General features: G+C 33.5%; 1 protein-coding gene across 3 annotated transcripts in view; it reads right to left on the bottom strand.

Moving 5' to 3' along the window:
* Positions 1-1351: 1351 nt before the first annotated feature.
* Positions 1352-24838, bottom strand: part of LOC129004899 (RNA-binding protein Raly-like) — a 275020-nt gene continuing 251533 nt past the window's right edge. For all 3 annotated transcript variants that reach the window (XM_054433595.1, XM_054433593.1, XM_054433594.1), the window contains 5 exons: positions 13888-14063; positions 12009-12143; positions 10981-11171; positions 2933-3049; positions 1352-2119 (listed from right to left, as the gene is read on the bottom strand). In XM_054433595.1, coding sequence (XP_054289570.1) covers positions 2042-2119; positions 2933-3049; positions 10981-11171; positions 12009-12143; positions 13888-14063 — 697 coding nt within the window. In that variant the 3' untranslated portion in view covers positions 1352-2041. The remainder of the gene's footprint in view (positions 2120-2932; positions 3050-10980; positions 11172-12008; positions 12144-13887; positions 14064-24838) is intronic.

Raw genomic sequence — 24838 nt, 5'->3', positions numbered from 1 at the left:
GAAAGAAAGATATTTTTTCAAACTAAGTGGTCCAATGAAATTTTGTTCCTGAAATTAAAGGTGGTTGTGTAACTTTTTTATACAACAGATTTAAACATAAATATTTTCTCTGCAGTGTCCTCTCCGTTGCAAAGTACGGGTACAGCAGCTAGTATTGTATAAATAAAACACTTACTTATGATATACCATTAGCTGGCATAATGCATAGATCCATGCTAAATTATACTTAGCTTACCATTCACAAAATAAATATGTTTTACATGAAAGAATCATAGATCATGAGTTTTTATGAAAATAAAAGGTATTTTACAATAAAAGATCATTGTTGTTAGACACTTTATGATTTTATTTTACATTTTGTATTTACAACATAATTTGCCGTGACAGTCATTTATAAACACAGTGGCTTTATACAGCGGATAAATGTTAAACTAAACTTTATAAGCTATAAAGAGATGTATGATAATCAAGTTAGGTGTCAATGCTTGTATTTATAATAAATTACAAATATTTTCAATTTAAGTACCTATTTACAAGAATGTGTTCTTAAAATTATTTACTGTTGTCTACTAGTCTGGAAGATTCGAGATTTGTAAGAAAACGAATTAATAAGATTTAGTAATAAAACTGAATGGTAAAATGTTACAACAGTATTAGTTCTTAGTGTGCATAAATATTACATATTACAGAATGGAAAGAGTATTTACTGACCGTGGTTTGAAATTAACTTAAACTCAGACATACTAGAAATGTTGTCAACTCTAACTGGTGGGAAACGCGTCTTAGTGTTACTTTGTGATGGAAAAACTATTTATTTGCAAATATAAACTAGTGACTGAAGGAATTGAAATCCTACAAAACTCTGCTATATCTAAAATCAAAACATAACTTTACCATCTATCAAATATACGTCCAAATATATGTTGGCTGTTTAGGTACAAATATTATGTAAAGCGCTATCGGGAATACATACGTAAGAGTTAGTACTTACAATATTAAAAATAATCGATATGAAAATTTGACTCACTACATTTTATCCACTAAATTAATAGATTGTATTAAAATAGGCCAACTGTGGAAACAAGCGAAAACCAACAACAAACAAAACAACACTATTCCTACACTCAAAATATATTCTTTGTAACATCATTCAAAACAATCACTAAGTCTAACAAATAGTCCGAGATGTTACTTAAATAAAAACAAAATATGAAAGTTCAGATATGTTTCTCATTCGATTTGCGAAATTTCGTTTTAAAAGGGCAAATCAGTTTTTGTCATAAACTGTAACCATTCTAATCTAAAAGTAATCATAATAAATAATTTCAATGATAAATGAACTTTTACTGGTAAAGGTTCATTAAATATATTTAACAAATCAAATAGTTACAATAAATGTTCAATAACTTAATAGAGTCTAACTACTGTATTCATATGAATACTTAATATTTAATGTATAAATACAAAATGAGTCTTACATACTAAATAACATTCACACTTTTAACGTATCTAAATCAATACATTCATCAACAAATCATTTTATGTGTAATCTGTATACAGTCATGTTCAAATATGCTAACAATATTATTTCATTGTATATACACAACTGTAAGCAAACAATGTTCAAAAAATAAAAGATTGAAATCATGCTAAGCCCTTTGGGGTTATCAACTAACTAAAATATATCTTGAAGATAAAACACCCTCAAAATGAATATAACTGTCAAAATTATTAGCTTTGCTAAAATTAATAAAACCTTATTTTGGGCGTTCCCTGACTGTAGGCCTCATCTTTTATAAGTTTCAAAAGTAGAATTGGCTAGCTATATAAGATATTCTTTTATTCAGTTTAAATCTTAACGACTTTCCGCCCTGGAGTGGTGCCCACAGTCATGATCCCCGACTATCAAACTAAGCTTCCAAATGAAGGAATATAAAATGTTGCTGATTTACAGTGATATGGACCTTTTTATTTATTTTTCTATACAAAACTGGAGAAACATTGGGTATAATACTGGATGAAGGACTAAATGAGTCTCGGCTCACTCTTGGGCCTTGAGTTCCCCGTTGATCAAGGGTTTCATGATGTGATCTCCTTCAATCATGGATGAGGCAGAGTCCTGGAACACGGAGAAGAGGTTTAAAGCTAAAGTCAGTAAGTAGGTGAGTCAAGATATGAGCATAGATCACAGTTATAAGGTTGAAAGTTTAAATGGAGAGGTCGAAGGTAGAAAACCTAACCTTGCCCGTAGTATTCACTCTCAAAAAATTAATTTTCACACACTTAATAGTATATTTCGTGAGGCCTTGAAAATGAGGTTTTGCTGGCTCGAGATAGTGACGAAGTCGAGAACTTACAATGATCCAGAGTTGCAAAACCATTTCGATCCGTGGTACGAACGCTATTTTTCACTATACACTATACACTATTACCACTATTCACTGCAATAATAATGCACACTGATAGTCAACACAACTACTACTTTAAGGCAAGGTCACACTAAAATTTTTTAGTGTGGCCTTGTTTAACGTTATGCAAATAAATAGTTCGAGGAATCAGCAAAAATAATAATAAATACCGGTAGTTGCTAGGCAGCGGTGACAATAAAACAATTCTATTGCAATGCTATGGATACTGATTGTGTATTTAATATGCATTCACGTTTTAAGAAAGTAAGCGGGCAGTTGATTGTGCGACCCTAGGGATGTAAAAACCTGCTCGGTTGCCAAATGACGATCACAGCTGCCATGGCCAGCAAAACTTAACTTTCACCCACCAATTAACGTATCTAAAATTGCTAAAAACACCATAGTGTGGTGAAAAAGTAATTTTGACAGACTCTCTTGACGTTAATGTGGTAAAAATGTAAAACTTTTACCACATTGTTTGGTAAACTATTTTCATTGTAAAGAAACTACCCCACAATACTTACAATACGCAGGGCGTGCATGATACAGGCCTGCGCGGTGGACTCTACTTCTAGAAGCTCATCCTCCATATCTACGGGTGACGTCATCGCCTCATCCTGGTCCCCAACTGACTTGTCGTCCTGTAGAACGCAAAAAAACCAGCTGTAGTTCCAAAATCATCAAATGAGGAAAATTGAATCATCATTGAGTGTGTTAGCTACCAAATTCATCAAAATATCGTGCTTTCAGCAAAAATAGGGGACAAAATGAACGTGGTTAAGTAAGATGATTTACCAGATTAATTATATGAGATTAAAGACCGTAAACACAAGGTAAAACTACCTGGGAGTGGCGCCAATTATTGGTAGTCAATTTACATTTACAACTGCGGTACTTGAGTGCGGAAATGGAAATGGCTGTGTAAATAATGAATAATGCCTTTAATGATCATGAAACACGAAATATGCTTCGTTGGATTTTTTTGTATAGTGTTTTACTCTCTCGTCTCCTATCTCATTGTCTTAGAGTTCCTGTCACAGTCAGCAACTGCTTTTGAATTATTTTGGAATGTTTATCTATATTATAAAAAATGAAATTGTAACTCTATATAGTATAGTTTTCAAACAGAGCAACCCGGATACTAAAGGAAACAATCCTATAGTTCGGCCGCTTAGAAAACGACCTGCGCGCTAATGTTAAACCAATGCTGGAGGAGGTCGTTTTCTAAGCGGCCGACCTATAGCAGAATCACGTGAACTTTCAAAGATATATTTGACTTTGAGTGGAATATGAGCATCTATCTATCTATCTATATATTAATAGGCAAGCATGTTTCTTTAAAACCTTTTTTCTCAGCTCGTGTGCATCGTAGGGAAAATCTACGCATACCGTTGGAAAGCTATTTTCCTGTAGGTGTGCAGAACCCCTTTATAAATTTAAATAGGCTCAAAGATAAGCACAAAAAATGAGTTTAAAAATTTGAAAAAATTAACATGGATCTTATGCGTTGCTATGCTGGTTACGAAATAACAACGAAATATAAACAGAAAATCAAAACAAATGGAAGAAACTCCAATCACATGTTTTATTTACAGTGTGGGGTGAAAATAGATAAGTTAGTACATTACATATTTTTGGTCGAGTTTCGACCACTGGACGACCTCTCGTACTTATTTAATACGCAAGCAGGTTTTTTGTGACAATTACTCCTCCGAAACTACTGAACCAATTGACATGTTTTTGGTGTCATTGGAAAGAGCGTAACGTGAAGATGTGCAGGAAACTTTCTTTTTAAGGAAATAATTAGAGAGTGAGGCCCTGGGGCCCTTTAAAGTTTCGTATTTATCCATAAGATTAACATGGGAAACAAAATTTGTTATGAAACTCCAGCTGTTGTCAGAAATTAAGAGTGAAATATTTATTGATGGTATCCATGGTAACAAAGAACAAACCCACAAAATTCAAAAATGTAAACAAGCAGAACTAGCTGTCAAATTAATTTTGATTTCACAATTCCACACAGCTGGTTCAAACATATTAAATACTGCATGATTATTAGAACAGGAACGGTAGGGATCATAAACATTAATCAAATATGTCACTCGCCCGAATCATATTTGTCTATGCCCGAATGTAAACATTTAACATTGATAAAATGGAACTGTCAAACTATATGTTAATGTCATTAGTATGGAATTCTTTCAACATCATTTGTTGATCGAGTTTGTTTCAATATTTTTGAACTGCTGTAATAATATTTTACAGGAAATAATTGTTAGATAAATTCATGGATATAAGTAATAATTCAGGTTCTTCAATCTTTGCTGTTATTAAAATTGTGTATCCGCAGCAAACCTTCAGACTAAGCGAATTTCCATTTACCTGGCTTAATTAATACAAAGATTAATTATTCCCTTAAAATGGAAATTTTTTTCCTATTTAAATAACATTAAGTTAATTTTAATATGAGTACTTAGGTTTGCTGCTACAGGGAAGGTAGGTGTGTGTTTTTTTAAATGTTGATAGCTAAGTATGATTGTTATTGGTTTGCAAATCCTGTAATACTTTACAATTGCTCGAATTCGAGCAACATGTACACTAGAAATATAAAATTCAAATACAACATCTGATGGAATCGTATGAACAAATTGTATTTCCATAGAGCTGTTTCAAAACATGTGTATTTGAAAACAAAACAGCATTTTAATATTAGACATCATTAAAGAAATTGTGGACAAAATTAATAAATACCATAAAATTGGTTAAAACGATTAATTCTATTATTTCCAAAATGGCGGCCATTTTCCAAAATGGCGGCAAACTTGAAAAGTGGAATATTGTGTATTTTATGGTATTTTTGGAATGTGGATTCAATTTTAAGACTTATTTGACTCATTTACTTTTCGCATTTTCGCTATAAACCTACTTTTTTAGGAGCTACATGATGTAAAATGTACACCGGATGTCATTTTTCCATAGGCTGTAACTCCTAAACGAGTGGGTTTATCGAAAAAATGTCAAGAATAAAAAAGTTTTTAAATTGCCTGTTCTATCCGAAATCATGATAAAATATAGGGTGTTCCATAAGAAATTTCAAAGTTGGCCGCCATTTTGGAAAATGGCGGCTGAATTTCGAAAAAATAAAATCATATTTTTAAATGCCACAAAAAATAAAGGAATGTCCCCTATTTAAAGTTTTCTCTAATTCTTACCGTTTCCAATATCCCAATGGTGGCCTCCTTGAGTTGATCACCCTGTATACGCAACAGCCAATTTATAGTATTTTTTCTTTTTGGAAATGTCCCATTGCTATGTCATTTGCATTATTTGTTGCCAATGAAGCCGCAAGACCTTATAAACTAGGAGGTCCCTAACAGTTTAAGAATAAAAGCCAACTTCATTTCAAGTATTCCACTACACCTATCATTCCGTAGAGAGATTATATTGACAACTTTATGTTATTGATAAGGCTGAGACAACTAACTGACATCCCCCATGTCAAGGAATTCCAGCTTTAACAGTAACCCCACAATAAATTTCTCATGACTATGCTAGAGGGTTCATTCATTGGCACAGAAGTACGATATGAACTGACGCCACGTGACGAAGGAAAAATCAAACTTACACTGTAACGGACATACCTCCCTTTGAAGTTAGAACATTTCTTCCCAAAAAATATTTTCTTTTCAAATAAAATCATATTACACTGATGAAATCACAGAAGTGTTTAACTACAAAAGACCCACCAATACGATTTTAATACTATTTAAAGGTTCTTCCAAAGGAAGAGATATCATATAACATACTAATAATAACTCCGATGAGTCAAATGACGTACGGTATGGGAAATATTTTAATCATTGAATGATCAACCAAATTTGGCAACTAACGCAATTAAAATCATTATTGTTTTCACACTTACTACCCTTTAAACAATGCTAAATGCTCAAAATATGTATATTTCACCCAATTTATCGCAGTTAGATGAATTAACGTAAGCCTTGAAAGTAACCGTCGATTTCGACGGGTTTCCCCTAGTCTTTTATAAAAGTTGTTTGGCAGTTTACAAAACATATAATTGCAAGCGTGGTTGCAAATAAAATGCCCCATGCCGAGGTTCCTTTATGCATAACACCGTCCATACGTGAATACGGTAGTATTAATAGTCAAACTTAATACATAACCATTTTATCTGATGTTTCATCTTTATTTCGAAATGTTTAAATTTTGGGTTATTGTGAGTTTTAAATAAATATATTGAACAAAATCATGTTATATAAATAAAATGATTCAATATTGCTTTGACATCCATTTGTGAGCCACGTTTCAAGTTTCAAGTCTCTAGCTCATCGGGAAGTTAGTTTAAAATCGATTGCAAAATTTGTACCGAACAGACAAGAAAGTGAGCTAATAAACTGAATAAACTAAATAGTTGTATAGGTCTCACTTGTATCCATAGTTTGAAAGACATGATTTGCAACGAAAACTAACAAATCCACCAAAACCCGTTACAAAATAGTTACAATCCACGGACGTTTGATGGGATTTCCATCAGATACAGATTGATGAAAAGTTGACAGTCATGAGCAATTATGTGGACAGCAGATCTAAGGGTGAAATGAAGGGGCGTTCGGCCGTCAATCAATGAGGGCGGGTCTGACACACCCCGCCACACCCTACTGATAACACGATAACCCGATAATACGTCATTAGCTGGACTTATCGGAAATGTTACTCGGCATGTAGGGCTGAGGGATTTTAAATATTGTGTATTCACTAATTACACATCTTAAAATACTAGGTTCCATTTCAATTCGGGCTATAAGGTCGTGGTTATATGAGATAGCTAAAAACCATTTGTGGTAAAAGCGATTTTAATCTGGGACATCGGTTCGAACGGACAACCACGTGAAATATGTTAATCTTTCAAAGATCGGCTTTAATTTTCAAGTCTATGATACACCACCTCCTCTAAGGGACGCATACAATGAGTCATAATAAAAAATCAAACGTAAGCATTTGAGCTTTTAGTAACTATTTTGTAAAAAAAAAAGAAATTACTTTCCCAAGAATCAAGATCCGAAATTCAGATACTATTTTAAAAGCAGTAATGCCCCAGCAAGCAGTAATGTGGATATGTGTCGAAAATAAGAAACTCGAGAAACTTTCCACACTCACCTGTGCGGCTCGTGCGAAAACAGTTCTCTAAAGCGCAGCAAAAAGTGCCACTTCCGCACACTAGTTGCACAAATAACTATTGTTTATGAGAAACAGCAGGGTAAAAGGCATTTAAACTGTTATTTCACCCATAAGCTGCTTGTTCTTCACTTGGCAATGTTTAAAGAAGCGTACCAAACAGCAGAGAGCCAAACCATTGTTTTTATCTCATTAATTTTCGGGCTAATTTACAGCAATCAAGTTGTTTGCCAATGCTTCTTAATTAACAGTAAGGGGTTTTCTGCCTCTACGATAGCAAATATTCATTATGTGTTATAAGAGGCTCGTCATACTTACAATATGATAATGGACACCTCAATTCAGTAGACTGTTTTAGTTAGATACATCCACATAATTCGCCCTATCGATTTAAGTGAGTTATTTTCAGAAAATTTTAAAATTAAATTGAAAATTTAAATTACCACATATTTGGTGATAAATTAAATTATTTAACATTCACTAATTTAGTGTTAGAATTTCCAGTCCTACTAGTAGGTATAGTCACGCGGTAAGTAGGCCCTTTCTAAGCAGCATGTCTCCTTTGACTGTCGTTTGTATGCTTTGATTATTTTTTGTTTGTGCCTGGATTTGGTTAAAACTACTATCCAAACATATACAAGTTTTAATCATCAATCATAACTATGGAATTTAAAACAACTGTGGCTAAGTGGGACTAATTTAACATCTAGACAGTCCTTGAAAAAACCAAATCAGTAATTAAGTAACCAGTTAAGTTAAGTTAAGTAGTCAAATAATCAGTTGGATTTGCTATAATTGACCAGTGGAGTGTTGTAACCCACCTACCCTAGTGCGGGTAAAGGAATCCCATTCACAGTACAGGATGTCCCGGAACTCTCTACCAAAATTTTAGAGCATTGTTCCTGAGGTAGAAACATATGTAAATACCATATTTAAATTGTCCGGAAGTCCTTATTTACTAACACAGCCGCCATTTTGTTTTTTTTTCACTTATCAATACTAACAACATACGAAATTGAAACTTTGCATAAACATTTATGACAACCAAACAAAGCTAGAAAAAAATTATGAAGATTTTCCAAATTCATAAAACAAAATGGCAGCCATTTAAATTTGTTGTAAAATCAACGGTATTTGAGTTATTTAAGAAACAAAATTTTAGATGGCAAACATTTTGTTTTATGAATTTGGAAAATCTTCATAATTTTTTTCTAGCTTTGTTTGGTTGTCATATGTTTGTGCAAAGTTTCAACTTCGTATGTTAAACCGTTCTTTAGAAAAAAATAATAAGTGAAAAAAAACAAAATGGCGGATGTGTAAGTAAATAAGGGCTTCCGGACAATTTTAATATGAAGTTTAAAAACCGCTTTCAGCTATCCTCAGTGAAATATTCTTACATAATCTACAGAAAGAAAAAATATTGAATGGGAACCAGTATGACAATAAAATAATCTATTGGTGGAGATATGTTGATGATGTGTTGTGCTTGTACAGAGGCAATAAGAGACAAACGGCTATCTTTCAAAACTATTTAAATTCCTTACACAACAATATAACTTTTTCATCTGAAACTGAATCCAATGGCAGTATTAACTATTTAGATTTATCCATATCTAATGTCGATAATAAACACCTCTTCAGAATATACAGGAAACCCACCCAATCAGATCATCATACTGCACACAAACTTTCAGCTTTTAACTCCATGTTGCACAGATTAATTAATATACCGATGAGCACCCCTGACAGAAACAATGAATTGAACACAATAAAATATATAGCACAACAGAATGGTTATGACCCGTCTATAATTGACAAACTTTACAATAGGCATATGGCTAAACAAACATCTTCAAACTCATCCCAATTAGATAGAAACAAAAAATATGTGTCTGTTAGATACTCAAAGAAAACGGAGCATATTATCGGGAAAACATTCAAAAAACAAAATGTCACCGTATCTTTTAAATCAGAGAACAATTTACAGAGATTATTGGGGAATGCAAATAAATCCAATGGAGAGAATAAATACAAGAATTCAGGTGTATACAGGCTCAATTGTGATAACTGTGACGCATTTTATATCGGACAAACAGGCAGAACTTTTGATTTAAGATTTAAAGAACACGTCAAAGAAGTAGTAAATAATGGGACAGGAACGGGAGCAAAACAGAGTACAAAATCAAAATATGCGGAACACTTAAATATAGAGGGGCATAAATACACAAATATAAGCAATAATTTAGAAATTATAGCAAAGGTAAAAAAGGGACAGCGGCTAGACAGATTAGAAGAAATGAATATATACAAGGGTTTTAAGCAAAATCAAAACATATTACATGAAAAAATACATTCTGATTCGAATCCAGTGTATGACACCATTATTAGGCTGATGGACAATAAAAGAATGATACCCAGCTGAAGATGTCGTCATGGTCCAAAGTTCAGTGTAGGATACCGACCACCAAGTCAGTGTAGCCGCAAACCTGAGCCCGTCCAGCCGTGCGCACGGTGTTACACAGTATTTGTTATCTAAATGTTTCGTACGTGTCGTGTATGTGTGATAAATGGAAAATATGTTTGGACTATTTATTTAATACATCGACGCTGTTGCTATAATGCAACATAGAAGCAAATTCAACCTAGTGACAGTGGAGCTGAGGATGACCTGATGGTTGAAACGCGTACTCCACAGCAATTTATGGATTGATGACGTAAGTTATTTAATTAATTTTAATATGGTATTTACATATGTGTTTAGCTCAGGAACAATGCTCAAAAATTTTGGTAGAGAGTTCCGGGACACCCTGTATACCTCATTGAGTTTGACTCACATGCTTGATCTAGTATCTGTCCGCAATTTAATTTCTGGAAGTTACACAACTTATGAGAGCCTCAGTACCTCTGTGACAAACTCTCCCTTCGGCAGGATACTGCTTTGCGTAGCACCCGGCAGGACAAGCTCCTCCATTTTCCGAGGATAAGTCGTGAGGTTGGCAGGAGGGGGTTTGCCTATTTCGGTCCAGCATTGTACAATGGACTCCCAGCAAGCCTCAAAGACCTGTCTGTTACTTGTTTCAAAGAAAGACTGAAATCTATATTTTCAAGTTAGATTAAGGCCAAAAGTGTTTTTATTTGTTAGATTTTAGTTTGTTATTGTCTTGCATGTTTGTACTGAATTGACGAAAGTTATTTTGAAAAGCTGTTTGTACAGAAAATTGCTTGATAAATAAAGGCATTTTTATTATTTATTATTATTACTATTATTATGATTATGTGATGTGTTCACTACAACAGAGTTTTCCACGATCCCCCTTGTTTCTGCATTTCTCCTTACAATATACCCCAACATGTTCACACCGATGGTCCAGCTTACCTCCTTGCCGTTGGGTGAGACAGGTGGTGTAGTCTCCAGGGTGGGCGACAGTCTGGAGCTCTTGGAGGACCCTAGCTCGTAGATGTTGAGCATGTGCGCCGCCTGGACATGTTCCATCAGGTCCCAGGCGCTCAGGAAGGAGTCCTTGCATTGCACACAGAGCAGCGCTGCGGTGTCGTGGCCCGGCGACTCTGTAAATGCATGAAGTTTTTAGTGATTATTTTTTCATTCACAAAATGAATAAAAAACTCGTGAGGAAATATGATTAAAATGAGAGATTCCAAACAATGGTTTGAAGGTAATTTTTTGTTATGGTAAGCTTATGTTACTCAATGATGTTATTTAAAAATCAGATTCCATCTCACCTGAAGACGGGGTGTTCTACAACCAGAATACGGGATCATATTCTGGTTTTAGTAACCGTGATGGAAGATTTCTGCAAAAATTTCTTAAATAACTCCAACACTACTTTGTACATGACGTTATATTCCTGTTTTTACTGAAAGCATGAGTCGTTATCGTAAATGCGTGAAACAAAACAGAGGAAAATTATGTTCTAATTTGGACCCAGCTATATTTGGTGATTGAGGCTTAATAAGAAAGACGTGGTAAAAACATCGGTAAAAAGCAGAGGGTCTGATTTTTTTTAGATAAAAAGATCAATATGGTTATTTTAACCATACCACAGTAATCTTACTGTCTTAATTTTGTTAAAATTCTTAAAAGTGTACCCACCTTGGATCCTAATCTAGACTGTCAATGTATGATGTTGTGCATAATGAACTTGTACTTTTACACTTGTAGTTGAAGTCTTGTAACATAAAATATACAGTACAGTAACTTTACATTCATTTGGACATATATAATGGATTCGTAATGGCTATAAAGTTTATAAAGGCCATGACATGCCACCCGGATTGTCTTTTATCCAAAAATCATGACTATTAGTAAGGATTTTCGGTTTTGCAGTAGGAACTAAGCTGTGTGTGCCAAGGTATGCCTTGTTCAAAATAAAATGTGATACTCACTAGCATACGCTCCGTTGGTGGTGGTACACTTGCAGGTGAACCGCAGTTTGCAGTATGTCTTCTTGTGTTCTACCAACTCTTGCAGCTCTGTGAACATCTCTCTACAGTTGCCGCAGATCAGAATGTCAGGGTTGCCTGTAACACAAGCACATCAAGTCCTGCAAATTGTGTAGGAAACTGCAAGTATAATGTAGTCTCATAAGATATTTAATGCTATAGGAGATTTGAAATGGTTAAATGTATCCACAGATTTCATGTGATCAATTATCCTCCAATTACATTTTTTTTTCGATCAAGGTCCAGGGAAAAGGGTCTACATCTGAAAGATGTATTGTCATCTGAAACGTTATGGATTTTGTAAGAGTAACTCCACACAAAAACTTGTACATTCTCAAAGTGATTTTATTTTTGGACAATGATTGTTTTTGTCGGTTTTGTAAAATAGTAGACAACCACTGAACAAACAACTATTTTAATGATTTATTCAATATAACAACGGATTATTTTGTTTGACTCCATTTTTTCTGGATTCTTAGTAGGACGAACGCATCTGATTGCGCGCTGGAACGAATCGGCCTCGCTTATAGCTGCCACATATCAACTAACAGCCATTTTTATTTGTTTTTAAATTTTTTTTCAACTGAAGGTTTGTCGAAATTCATTGAATCCGTCAATTTATTTAGAACTAGCTGTACCCGCGGGCTTCGCCCCGTTTAGCTTCATAAGTATTCGCATGGCTCATTCACGTCCTGGTTGAAGTTCGTTCGCTACGCTCACTCACCTTTAGGTTGGAGCTCGTTCGCTGCGCTCACTTGCCTTCAGGTTAGCTCGTTCGCTACGCTAACTCGCCTCAAGGTTGAAGTTCGTTCGCTACGCTCACTCACCTTTTGGTTGGAAATTAGCTGTTGTCATAAATTAAAAAAAATTTTTTAGTGCTGCACCCTGTTGGTAATCCTTGTAACTTTTATGCTGTTGAACATCATAGAACAGAATCAACTTGTTTAATTGAGACAGCTGTTAAGATTCATTAATTCCTTTTAAATATGAAAAATCATAAGATTAACATGGGGAACTACAGAGCCACTGGGGCGGAGCCCGAAAGGGTCTTTGAGATAAGAATATGCTTTAATGTTAATCGGGAATGTGAGCTATCATCATGCCAAATTTCAGCCCAATCCGTCCAGTAGTTTATGCGTGATTGAGCAACAAACACACACACAAACACACACACAAACATACACACAAACATACACACAAACTCACAAACTTTCAGATTTATAATATTAGTAAGATTAATTTAGCATATTGGTATAATGGGGAAACTTCCTTTCTTAATGTTCAAAGTCCATCATTTTTGTGACCATCATTTGGGATGTTAACAGAATCGTTAAATGTTTTTAACATTTTCGAATTATTTGTGAAAGTACAATGTACCAAGCCAAACTTGTCTAATATTTATTGGCTAGCTTCGTTGACATAGGCCTACTATGTATTTTGGAATAATTGTTATGCACACGAGAACGTGATTGGTAAGTTTACTAGAGTCTAGCTAACTTCCGCAGCCCCTTTTAGTAAATAAAGACTTTCTGGTCTACAAAGAGTACAAAAACAAACTGACTACTGTGTAGTGTGGTGGAACATACATGATAAAGTGGAATTCAGTACAATTCAACTATTTTGTATTGTACTCTTATTACCACCGTTGACAAATCGTCACCTTTAAAAATAGATGTATACTAATGGTTAAGCCCACCGCATTGAGGTAGGTAGATGTAGAGGTGGGTAGAGGTAGAGGTGGGTAGAGGTAGAGGTAGGGAGGCAAGGTGGATCGATTGAGTGGGTTTGTGGGTTGCAGAGGGTGGACCAATCTGACACTTACTGTACACCTTGAGTTGGCCGAGAGGTAGAGGGGTCGGGGGCGGCGGGCTGGACTGCTTGTGCTGTGCCGCCCCCGCCGCCTTCGCCGCCGCCCTCACGGGGGTTGCACCCATCAGACGAGGACGCTTCAGGGGCGGCACCAGTCTAGGCGCTAGGAACTGCGCGGAGGCGTAGTAACTGCAACAAACAAGTTCTCGTCAATGAATGAGTTTTATAGGTCAAAGATAAAATTGTTTTGCCAGCTGATGATTTTCATTGAGTAAGGTTGTAATTGAAAATTATCAGTAAATTAGAGAGTTGAGTGTGAATTTAAATTAGACAACACTATTAAGGTAAATTAAAATTACACCTTTAATAAATTAAAATAATAGTAAATTCCATCACGAATTGTCTTTTCAAATCTTTTCAAAAAATCTTATCAACCGGAGCCCAAGTTTCACTTGGGAAATGAGTGAGTGTTAAAAAGGCACTTTTTGCCCGTGTCATGAATTTAATTTTTCGTCATATTGCATCTTGAACTAAGCCAGAAAACGAAAATACGTTTCATGTAAATATAACAACACTTCTTAAAACAACTTCAAGGTTTGTTTTCAATTCCGTTAATGTCAATTAAGCAGAGCTATTTTAATCATTTAAGCGATTCAATCATTTCGTTTATTACGATTGTGTTGTACGTTATACAATCAATACGTAGAAATTGACGAGAATTCAACAAGAAGCTAAAACCTAAACTAATAAATCCATCGATAAATAATTTCCAACCATGCAATTTCTTACAATCGAAATTCACAACAGCTGACTTTTACTCCCTAGGGACTAAAAAAGCTTTTTACTCCAGGGAGTACAAATACCACTTTAGACTCCGCAAGGCAAGTATTTAAAACGCTGATTTTGCTGTAATATGTGGAAAATTAATATTTTACTGAAACAAAGAAATATGGGTAAAACATACACGTCTACATCAATGTGAGGAAAGATAGTATACTTCATAACAGGAGTAGAAAGTGAGTCATAACATAATAGACCATATTATGTTTGATGTGCGATTCACTAGTGTGTTGACTACTACTTTTCGCTACATTACAAGGACTAATAATTATTTTTGAAATAAAACAGAAATGGGATATCTTATATCACAGTTAAAAACATTTACAAGTACAAAGTTCAAATTTACATTTATTGTACCGTTTTGGTTGTTAAGAATTGAAACAGTTGTGGAAATTAAACATGTTTGAGGTTTACGTCAAAAAAAAAATAGTAAACATTACTTTTGTATAGTAAACATTCTTTTTGCGTAGTAAACAATGTAATGATGTATTTTCACAGGTGATTAACATAATGAAAACATGATTGAACTGTAGTGTAGCGAAAAAGGGGATTTCCATCTCAATGTTGTCAATAATTACAATTTGTCGTCGTACTTGCAAAACAGCTGATTTATTACATGCGTTTTCCGGTCTAAAGAAGCTCCTTTTCACACGGAGTAAATAGTATATTTCAAAACAAGAGTAGAAAGTGAGGCATTGCATATTTGAGACCATGTTTGAAGAGTGAGATTTATTGCACATTTTAAATGGTCAAGAATAAGTAAAGACCCACTTTCACTCGTGTTTTGAACGTTACTTTTTGCTACACTACAAAGTACTTTTCTTCATTACAAAACTCATAGAATTCTTTAGGCTATGCCTTCAATTTAAATTTAATATTTACTTTAGTTGTTGAAAATGGAAACAGTTGATAAAACAATAACAAATATTTGAAGTTGTTGACAGTGGAACATTTTTGGTTGTAAACAATGTTACTTTCTGTAGTAAACAATAGACACCTGTTGAAAATATGATGTTTCGCAGGCTGTACACACATAATGAAAACAGCTAAGCTCATAGTAGTGTAGTGAAAAATAAAATTTACTTGACAGGAAGTAAAAATCACCAAATCATCAAATGGATACGATGATGTCAGCGGTGCATTTTGTTCACTTGTTAACATCCATTGTAAGAAATCGGTCGTATCAAAAGTAACGGTTGAATCGATTGTTTCCAATCTATTTCAGTGCATAAATACATAGCTTTCGACTGGATCCACATTTCTTTACATCGGATCGAAGAAGAAGGATGGCGTGAGAAAAGAGCTTTCACTGAAAGCCTAATAGAAAACACTAACCAATCACAAATTTATCTCGGTAATATTCGATATTGTGGTAGTCAAATACATTACTTGGGGTCATTTTGAATAACACTTTCAATTCATTCACAACAATACAGTCAGTTTACCTTATGAAAGTTAACTCAAAACAATATTTATGACAAGTTTCTGTCCCTGGTATGTAGAGTGAGTTTTGATGTTGCGATTTATTTCTTGTTATTTTGCCAGCTTCAAAACTATTTCCAAAAAATAAAAGCACTATTTATAAACCGTTGATTTTCCTCAGGCATTAAAACAAAAGTCTATAGCGCTCTGTTTAAAGACACACAAACCTTAAGCTTCGGCACACCTACAATCCAGCTAAGTATGAAATACACATTAAAATAAGCTTTACCCTTTGCAAAAGAATATGTGTTCATGTTCATTATCTAACTTAAATGAAATAGCTCGGCATCGCTACGTTTAAAATTTTTTTAAAGACTTTAAAATAAGTGTTTTACATTTTGAATAAACTTCACCGTAAGGTCTTTGCCCCAGTAGTTCAATAGAGATGGCTCTTACTACTCTATTTTAGAAAGAAAATCTGATGTATTTAAACTTACTTTCATGAGCAAACATCCAACAATAACAGTAAACTGGGATTTGGCTTGGCTCCTGAACTCCACACTTGTTCTGTTGTAAGTAAGCCGTCATTCGCTGATGTTTACGATGTCGTTAACAGTTTTCAACACTATGTGAATAAATTTATTGCCTGTAATCTGTGTGCCAAGACGAATCATAAATATTTTACGTTAAATTGTTTTCACAAATAATTTCAATCTGGTTTGGAATCAACGTATTCTCTTATATTTTTTTATAGAATAAGCTAAAGAGTAAGATTACTTGTTTTCTTAAAGCACTAATGACACCACTAGGTCAACCGCAACCCAGAACACCATACTCCAGTCACAGTGTAGCTTTGGATACTTCGGTGTCTTTTATTTTCTGGAGAAGTGATTGCATAGCTACATAACTAAAATGCATAACAACTGAATAACATAACATTTATTTTTATTAATTTGTAAATTATCATTATTATTTTCATTAGGTATTAATTGAGATGGGGATGCCACTTAAGTGAGTATTTTAACCCAAATACTAGTGAAATGAGAAATCTGTGTAGTTTTGTTGCTGACTATCTGTTTCATTAGGCAGGATCATTTATTTAAATCCTAGGGGGTCATTTATTTATCTCTGGGACAGCTGGGTCCAGATTAGGGTCATCAAAAAGCTACCGACTGTTCTCAGAGTCGATCCGGCGACACTTTGATTGTTGGCCCAGCACTACCTCGTATAACCACTACCCCAGATACTCAGTCGGTCAACCAATTTTTATTTAAATGTGAGGGAATTAGATCAATTTTGAATTACTTTCTGCGCCTTAAAATGTGTTAAATTGTATATCAATTTACTTTCTAGCAAAATTACACATAAATTTCTCCTTCATCTAAAAATGCCTCTACTCGTATGAACAACAAATTGCCTGTTAAGGGGTTGTAACCCTGAAGCAGCGGAAGATTGAAGCTTGATACAGTGATGTAATCTAATCACGGGTTGACTTTCAGAGATGCTGCACTGTATTACTTCATACACAACAGAAACTCATACTACAGTAACTGTCAGATTGAATTAGTGAGTGTGTAAACAAAGATTTTTCGCACTCAACCTTTTGTCACAACACAACCTCAGATTGAATTGAACATCAAATTGACTTTAAATAATTAAAATGTTGGCCAAATATTTGTTAACTAGTTTCGAGACTTTCGTGTGCTAAAGATGGCCGTTCTTCACAATTCCAGTCATAAAACTGATTAAAAATAATTTGTTTATGAATAAAACCTTTACGGTTGAAACCAGGGCGCGCTATGGAAATTTAGGAACAATTAGTGATAGGCCTACTTCATGCATTTTAAGCTTCTATTTAACATAATTTTGTGGCTAATATTGTCAAATTTCAAAGTCAAAATATGATTTGGTCACTGATCCCCAAAATGTTTACCATCCAAATTAAGATTAACCAACATGTTGAATTGCATATTTAACATTTGTGCCACTAGTGTTAACATAAAGATAATTGTATGAATACAGAGTATGAGAAGATCCAAAATGCATTTGACATTTTGTTTAGATTTTCTTACAAACAAATATTGTCGTGAACAAAACAGAAAAAAAACACTTTAGAAGACGTTCTTGGCGCGTCGAGGAGTGAAATTAATGCTGTCAGTCGTTTGACAAATGTTGATGGTTTGTCCTAAGATTATTAACCTTTTGTAATGTATACAATAAAATGACATAACAAAAAACCTTTTAAAACATAAAAAAGTCTCAATTTAAAGTAAATACCTCGAATCATTAAATAAATTGTTAATTCCATGTTGATAGAAAGAGTAAAATTTAATTGTATTTAATATTTTTTTCCTATTTTGAAAGCGCACATTTATATCGTGTACCACATAGCAAAGGAAAGAGCATTTAACATTTTTGTTAAAGAACTGGAAACGATTGTTTTTATTTCAAACACTTTTTCACTTTTGCGTGGTTTGAAGCAGGTTTTTGTCCGGTTTCAAGTGTTGGCGTGTTTAAGTGTCCAAGAACCTAAGAGTCCCCTACACGACGAGCTCATTAACCACTCGTTTTCCTCTCTTTTCATTCCAAAGTGTTCCAATTTGGTTCACAGTAGGGGGGCGGGGGTAGCCAAGCTGTAGGCTAATGATTGTTCCTTACTAATCATGCATGTTGATGATTTCAAATATAGAATTGAAGAATTAAAAAAACTATCTGTTAGTTGTGTATGTTTGGTCATAGCAAAGTATTAAATTTAGTGCCTTTAAATACATTTTATTCACAACATTATTTTAAAGTCAGATTTTTTTGTTTTTTACAAAGATAGTTCCAAATAACGATTACAATACAAAATCAAATATACGTTTCTTAAACAACAGCAGACCATGTATTTTCCTTCAAAATAGTTAAAATATTAATTATAAAGTTTAGCAAGAAAATGCTTTGGTATGATTTTGTGAAATAATTTGTTAACCTCGATTGGATTTTTTTTATATGACAATGAAAATAGAATAAACCGATGAAAAACACTTCGTGGATTAAACACCAAGAACGTTTAGCAAAAATTACATTTTATAACTTTGAAATATTACTGTTATGGAAAAAACCTTAGGTCTAAATGCTACCTTTTGATCGTCCAAAATTACCAAATACGTCTTGAACTCAAACCAACATCTCTAGTTAACGGATCATCGTTTTTGCCACTTGGGAGGAATCTTTGATTTCAGTTTATTACATGTATTTTTTGTCGTAAGCCAAAAATATCAAAAACCGTCTTCTAATTAGTAACAAACTATTTAGTAATGCATTTACATTTTAACCAAACTCTTACAAAATTTAAGTTAACAAATGTAGTGTCAGAAAAGTTCCTAGAAACTTTGGGGAGTCACAAGTTTGGAGGTGATCAATCTTATGTTGTTGCCGTTAAGGTCTGTCATGTAGCACTTAAAACACTTTTCGAACACTTTAACACACTTCCACAGCAAGTTTGTAACTGTTTTCAGCTTATTGTGTTATCTCGGTTAATTTTAAATACAAAAACTGTTCAGTAAGGATCTAATTATTGGCATAAGATAAGCCAAAGAAATTGTTATAGAAAGTTCACCTTTGAATGGTTACATGTGCCTGACTATGAAAGGTTATAAGTTAGAACTCTACCTGCATTGATGATTGGGATTTTAATTAGTGATCTTAGCTAAAACATTAGCTAGTATTTGTAAACATTACTACACAAGACATCACACAGAACTTCCCTTTAATACTTCCTCATTTCCATTATCTTCATTTTTTATACTTCAAATGTCATGTCTTTCAATAATCTGCTTTAAATGAGTTTAAGTAATTATAAAATTGAATTAAAATGTTTGAATTGAGATTTTTACAGGGAAACTTACAGAATTAATGTAGATTGTTAAAAGGTTGTGGAGAAAGGTGTAGTAATACTCACTGCCAAGCTTACCAATACGTTTTTATGAAGATATTTTTAATAGTCTAAATCTATAAAATGTAGGGTAATACCTTTGTATAAGATACCCGTCTCACTATACTGTATTATCTTTTTCTCGTTTATTTATTTATTAAATCTTTTTATTGAGTATGAAATTTTTCTTACATGCAACGGTTTCATAACCGAGCTATTTTTCATTTTTATTTATCATTCATATTATAAATAGAACTGTTAAACTACTGTATATTCCCAAAACATTTTAAAATGTTAAAATGTTTTCCATATTAAGCAGATTACACTTGCATAAATTGGTATGTAAAAAGCAAAAATAACATTCTGTAGTTCATTTGTGTCATAAGAAAAAAAAATGTGTCGCCTCTTGTTTTTGTACGGAAATAGTGTATTTCATCACTAGGGTGTAAAATTAATCTTTTCGACCAGACCTCTAGTTTTTAAATGAGGGAGGGTTGAAAGGGCACGTTTTGCCAGTGGGATAAACCATATTTTTTCGTCTTATTGAAAAAAGTAAGTAAGATAACGAAAACATTTTTTATGTGGTGATAACATCTAAAAATGAATTCCGAACTTTTTTCAATTTCGTTAATGCAAACAAGTATAAGATTCCATAATTTCGTCTATTACGATTGTTATATTGTTCATTTTACCATCGATATGTCGAACTAATGACAAAAATGAAAAAAAAACAATCTACAGCCTATTACTCAATCTATAATAAGAACTATACATGCGATTGCTCATAATCGTAGTTTACAACCGCAGACTTTTACTCACTAGAGACTAAAAAGAGCGTTATTTATACCTGTAACGCATGTATTAAAACGACCGTTTTCGCTGAAGTAGGACAAAAAATATTATTTTCTATTCGAGAATATATTTTCTAAGCAAGTCACAAATAACTGTTGCAATCGCAACCAGATGAAAAGCTAAAAGCGTCAGCTGAGACGCCGAGTCGTTTGGTATTGTTACTGTTTGCTGTTAATGACAGAATATATCAGCGGGATGAATTGTTGATGAAGTGTAACTGACTTGGCGTCTGTCTTCTGCCGTGTAATTGTTTCAAACTGATATAAAGCGAGTTTCCACTCAGCAATCTGAATAATGAGACAACAAATTGGAGATCTCAAAGTGTGACTGATAATTAATTAGTGAAACGCAGCTAAAATTGTTTCAAGGAACGATGGATTGAAAATAGTTATAAAAAATAGTTAGTTTTGTAATAGGTAGGTGTCAATTTAATCTGAAACTTGGCTGCGTATGAAAAGTACAACGGACAACATTATATTCGAATTTGGTCTTCGTGTTTCAACTCTTTAACAAGTATAATTACCTGCTAAAAACCTTTAGAGAATAGAGAAACATTCGTCAAAACTGGTCCAGTTAAATTATCAGTCAGCTCAATAAAAGAAATCTCACTCAACTATAGACTTAAGAGCAGCGCAGTATTCTTTACTAAGTAAATGGTGGACTCTTTAATCAGCGATTCAATGTAATCAAGTATACATAAAGCATAGAACCCGTCAGCCTGTATCTTACTACGTAGCTGTACGTGGCACTAATATACATGCACTGTTTTATTTTAAAATAACACTAAATTTATACGAGTACAGAAATTTTAGTATTTTCATATGTTTAACATATAAAAGATATATTTTAGTACAAAATCCTCTTAATCAAAATGGCCACGAAGATAACAAAAACAACTTCTTTATCTTCTTGATCAGCAGTGTACGTGCTAATAAAGTTGCCTAAAGTACATCCCAAATAACACTACTTGAAACATATATTTACACATACCTATACTATTAGCTCACAAGACGGCAAATACAAATAAAACGTGGTAAGTGGTGATCGATTTCGATTAAGTCATCAGACCCAGTAGGCTAACAAGCTACACCGTGTCCCAAAAAGAATGGATCATGTCTACAGCTATTAAGCTAAAATTAGCTTAAGCTTAAATTAGCTAAGATTAGGTATTATTTGCTAAAATATGATTTTAGGTATTTGATGTATGTTGGTAACACGTATGTTAATACGTGTTACCAAAGGTCCTAAAAAAGTCAACTATGGCAAATTTTAAAGCTGATATCTTAGAGTTTCTTTCGGTACCTTTCAACAGAAATCAGCTGTTCCATTGTTGTAGCCTGTTTGAATTTTTTTATTAAGCTGCAATATAGTAAATGGAGTTGCAGTTGAAAGCACAGTGTATTGAATGGTTTATAAAGATAAAATCTGTGGTGTGATTTCTTTAGGTTTTGGGGTTTGTGAAAGATCAAGTGTGTCTATCGCTCATTCATCTCAACTATAGATCAATTTAAAGCAAAGATATGGGAAGCCTTTGGAAAAATACACCACAATGTTCAGTCAGAGCTGCATTGACTTGACTTTCTTTGACTAAATAGCGGAGAACATGTAGAGATTAGACAGTGAAACAATAGTAGGAAAAACTTATGAATTTAAGGAAACAGGTGTATATAAATTAAACTTTTAATCTTTAATAATAAAGTATTTATGCAAGTTTACTTTTGATCCATTCTTTTTGGGACACCCGGTATATTGACAATGTTTAATTATTATTAATTTGTTTTAAAAAAACACTGAGTTATAAGGGAAGAAAGCTAAAGTTAGCTATAGACCGTCTTGTATAGATTTATTGCAATAATATATAACATAATGTATGAGAATGTTGTAATCAAATTAATAAAATATTTTTGTGACCTAAATAGTAAAAAATAAGTTTTTTTTATTAAATTGGTAAAAATATATTATCACAAAAATCAATGTAGCCTATATATTTTTATCAAATCAACAAGTTGTTATGGATTCAAAACCATTGGCTAGGGTACTTCATGATGGTAATAGTGGCAAAGATTACATTAATACATTTTACATGAATAATCGCCTGGAGCAGTTATCAATAACCAGATATCAATATCGATACGGCGATGTCTCATCGGTAATGTCTCACTTATCCAATTGGGCCTCTTAGCTCAATGAGATCTTCCCTTCCCTCAGAGATCCAACAGAGCCGCAAATATCATTACTGTCTCGGCCGACCGGCAAATGTATTAAACTGGTCTTACCTTAACCTACTTTATACTTTATTTCATTTACTATAGGAAATTCTTTTTATTCTACTTGTTTAATGCTGTCTCAAAGAATTCAAAACATTTAGTTTATAGAATAATATCTGTTCTTTCCATTTTAGACATTGCAAATTACATTACTAAAGATTTTGTTATAATTCAATTACGAAGACAAAGATTAACGTAATCTTTTTACGTTTGGCGGGCAGTCTCTACTACTCATCCAAGATTAATGATACATCCTAACGCAGACTACTTATAGCTTCAGCCACTTAAGGGTTCTTTTACTAAATATCCCGTTGAAAGGAAATTGTTTACTAAAAGAAATGTAATAATATAAATTAGTCATAAATACAATACACTAACATATTTGGTGACTGATAGCTTAACTTCTCTGCCTTGTATATTTTTACAGTGGGTAAAAAATTCATAAATAATCAACTGTAAAAATAAAAAAAATCGACTCATGAATTATATTCAGAACGTTATGCAAAATCTGAATGAAATTAAAAGCTAGTTTTATGGGCACAATTTCGCCGTGCACAGCATTTAATTATTATTTAGGCAGGTAGTTATACCGACAGCTGACTCTAACATAAACCAGCTGTTAACTTCTTTAGCAACAGCTGTTGTTTACCATTGTCGGGTGGAACATGTTCCCTGTCTGCTCAGCCCATAGGTGGGTTGTCCTATTATTACAAGTTTATTGTGGAAGTAACGTTATTATGGATACAAAACTAGGAAAAAGTAAAAAATACCCGACTCTTTGGGGATGTATGAAACTCCATAAAAGTAATATTGTAAAGAAAGAAATCTTTCTATTCTCTTAAAGAGTATCTAAAATGGACAGTAAACTACAACTGTATACATGGTGGCTGAAAATTGTCTCTTAACATTTTAACGATTTTAGGTATTTTAAATTAGTTTGCAGAAACCTTCTTAGATATGAAAAGCTACAATAACTATGCTAAATTTAAAAATTTTGCCCTTAGGGTTAGTGGTGGTAGGGGGTAGCTCAAGGTTATCAAATAGGAAGTATAGTCGAATTTCGCATTAGAGAGGACACTAAACAATTGACATACATGATCAGACCACTAATAACAAAATTACAGCTTAAATGTTGACGCTGGTTATTTAAATTAATTTTTGCAAACATTTCGTTATTAGTTGTCCGGTATATATTTTCTTTATGCAAATTATTTAGTTTCTTCGAGACCTTTAAAATGATGTCGTGAACAACATAAGTCGACTTTACTTCTTATTTTAAAACATTGACCTTTGCCTATCCTCACTCCCCCAAAGGGCAAAATAAAAAAATAACCATCATTACTACAGCCCGTCATATCTAAGAAGGTTGCCGCAAACTAAATAAAATATCTTAAATCGTTAAAAGGTAACACGGGGGTGCAATTTACTTTTTAGCCACCTACTTGGTTAATTGGAATTGAATAATTTTAGGGCACCATTTTGTTATTAGTGGTCCTATTTTGGTTTTCTTTACATTAATTGTTTAGTTTCGTCAAGACCTGTAAAATGATATCAAAGTCGACCAAACTTCCCATTTGAAATCTTTGAGCTACCCCTTATCCCCACTACCCCTAAGGGTAAAATGTTCAAACTCAGCCATCATTATTGTAGCCCTTCATATCTATAAA

This window comes from Macrosteles quadrilineatus, unplaced genomic scaffold (genome assembly GCF_028750875.1).
Source record: "Macrosteles quadrilineatus isolate MER2022 unplaced genomic scaffold, UCM_ALF_1.0 Scaffold_12__1_contigs__length_5162894, whole genome shotgun sequence".
NCBI classification, from domain to species: Eukaryota; Metazoa; Arthropoda; class Insecta; order Hemiptera; family Cicadellidae; genus Macrosteles; species Macrosteles quadrilineatus.
The sequence above is the reverse complement of the archived record's forward strand: the minus strand, read 5'-3'. Positions and strand labels throughout refer to the sequence as shown.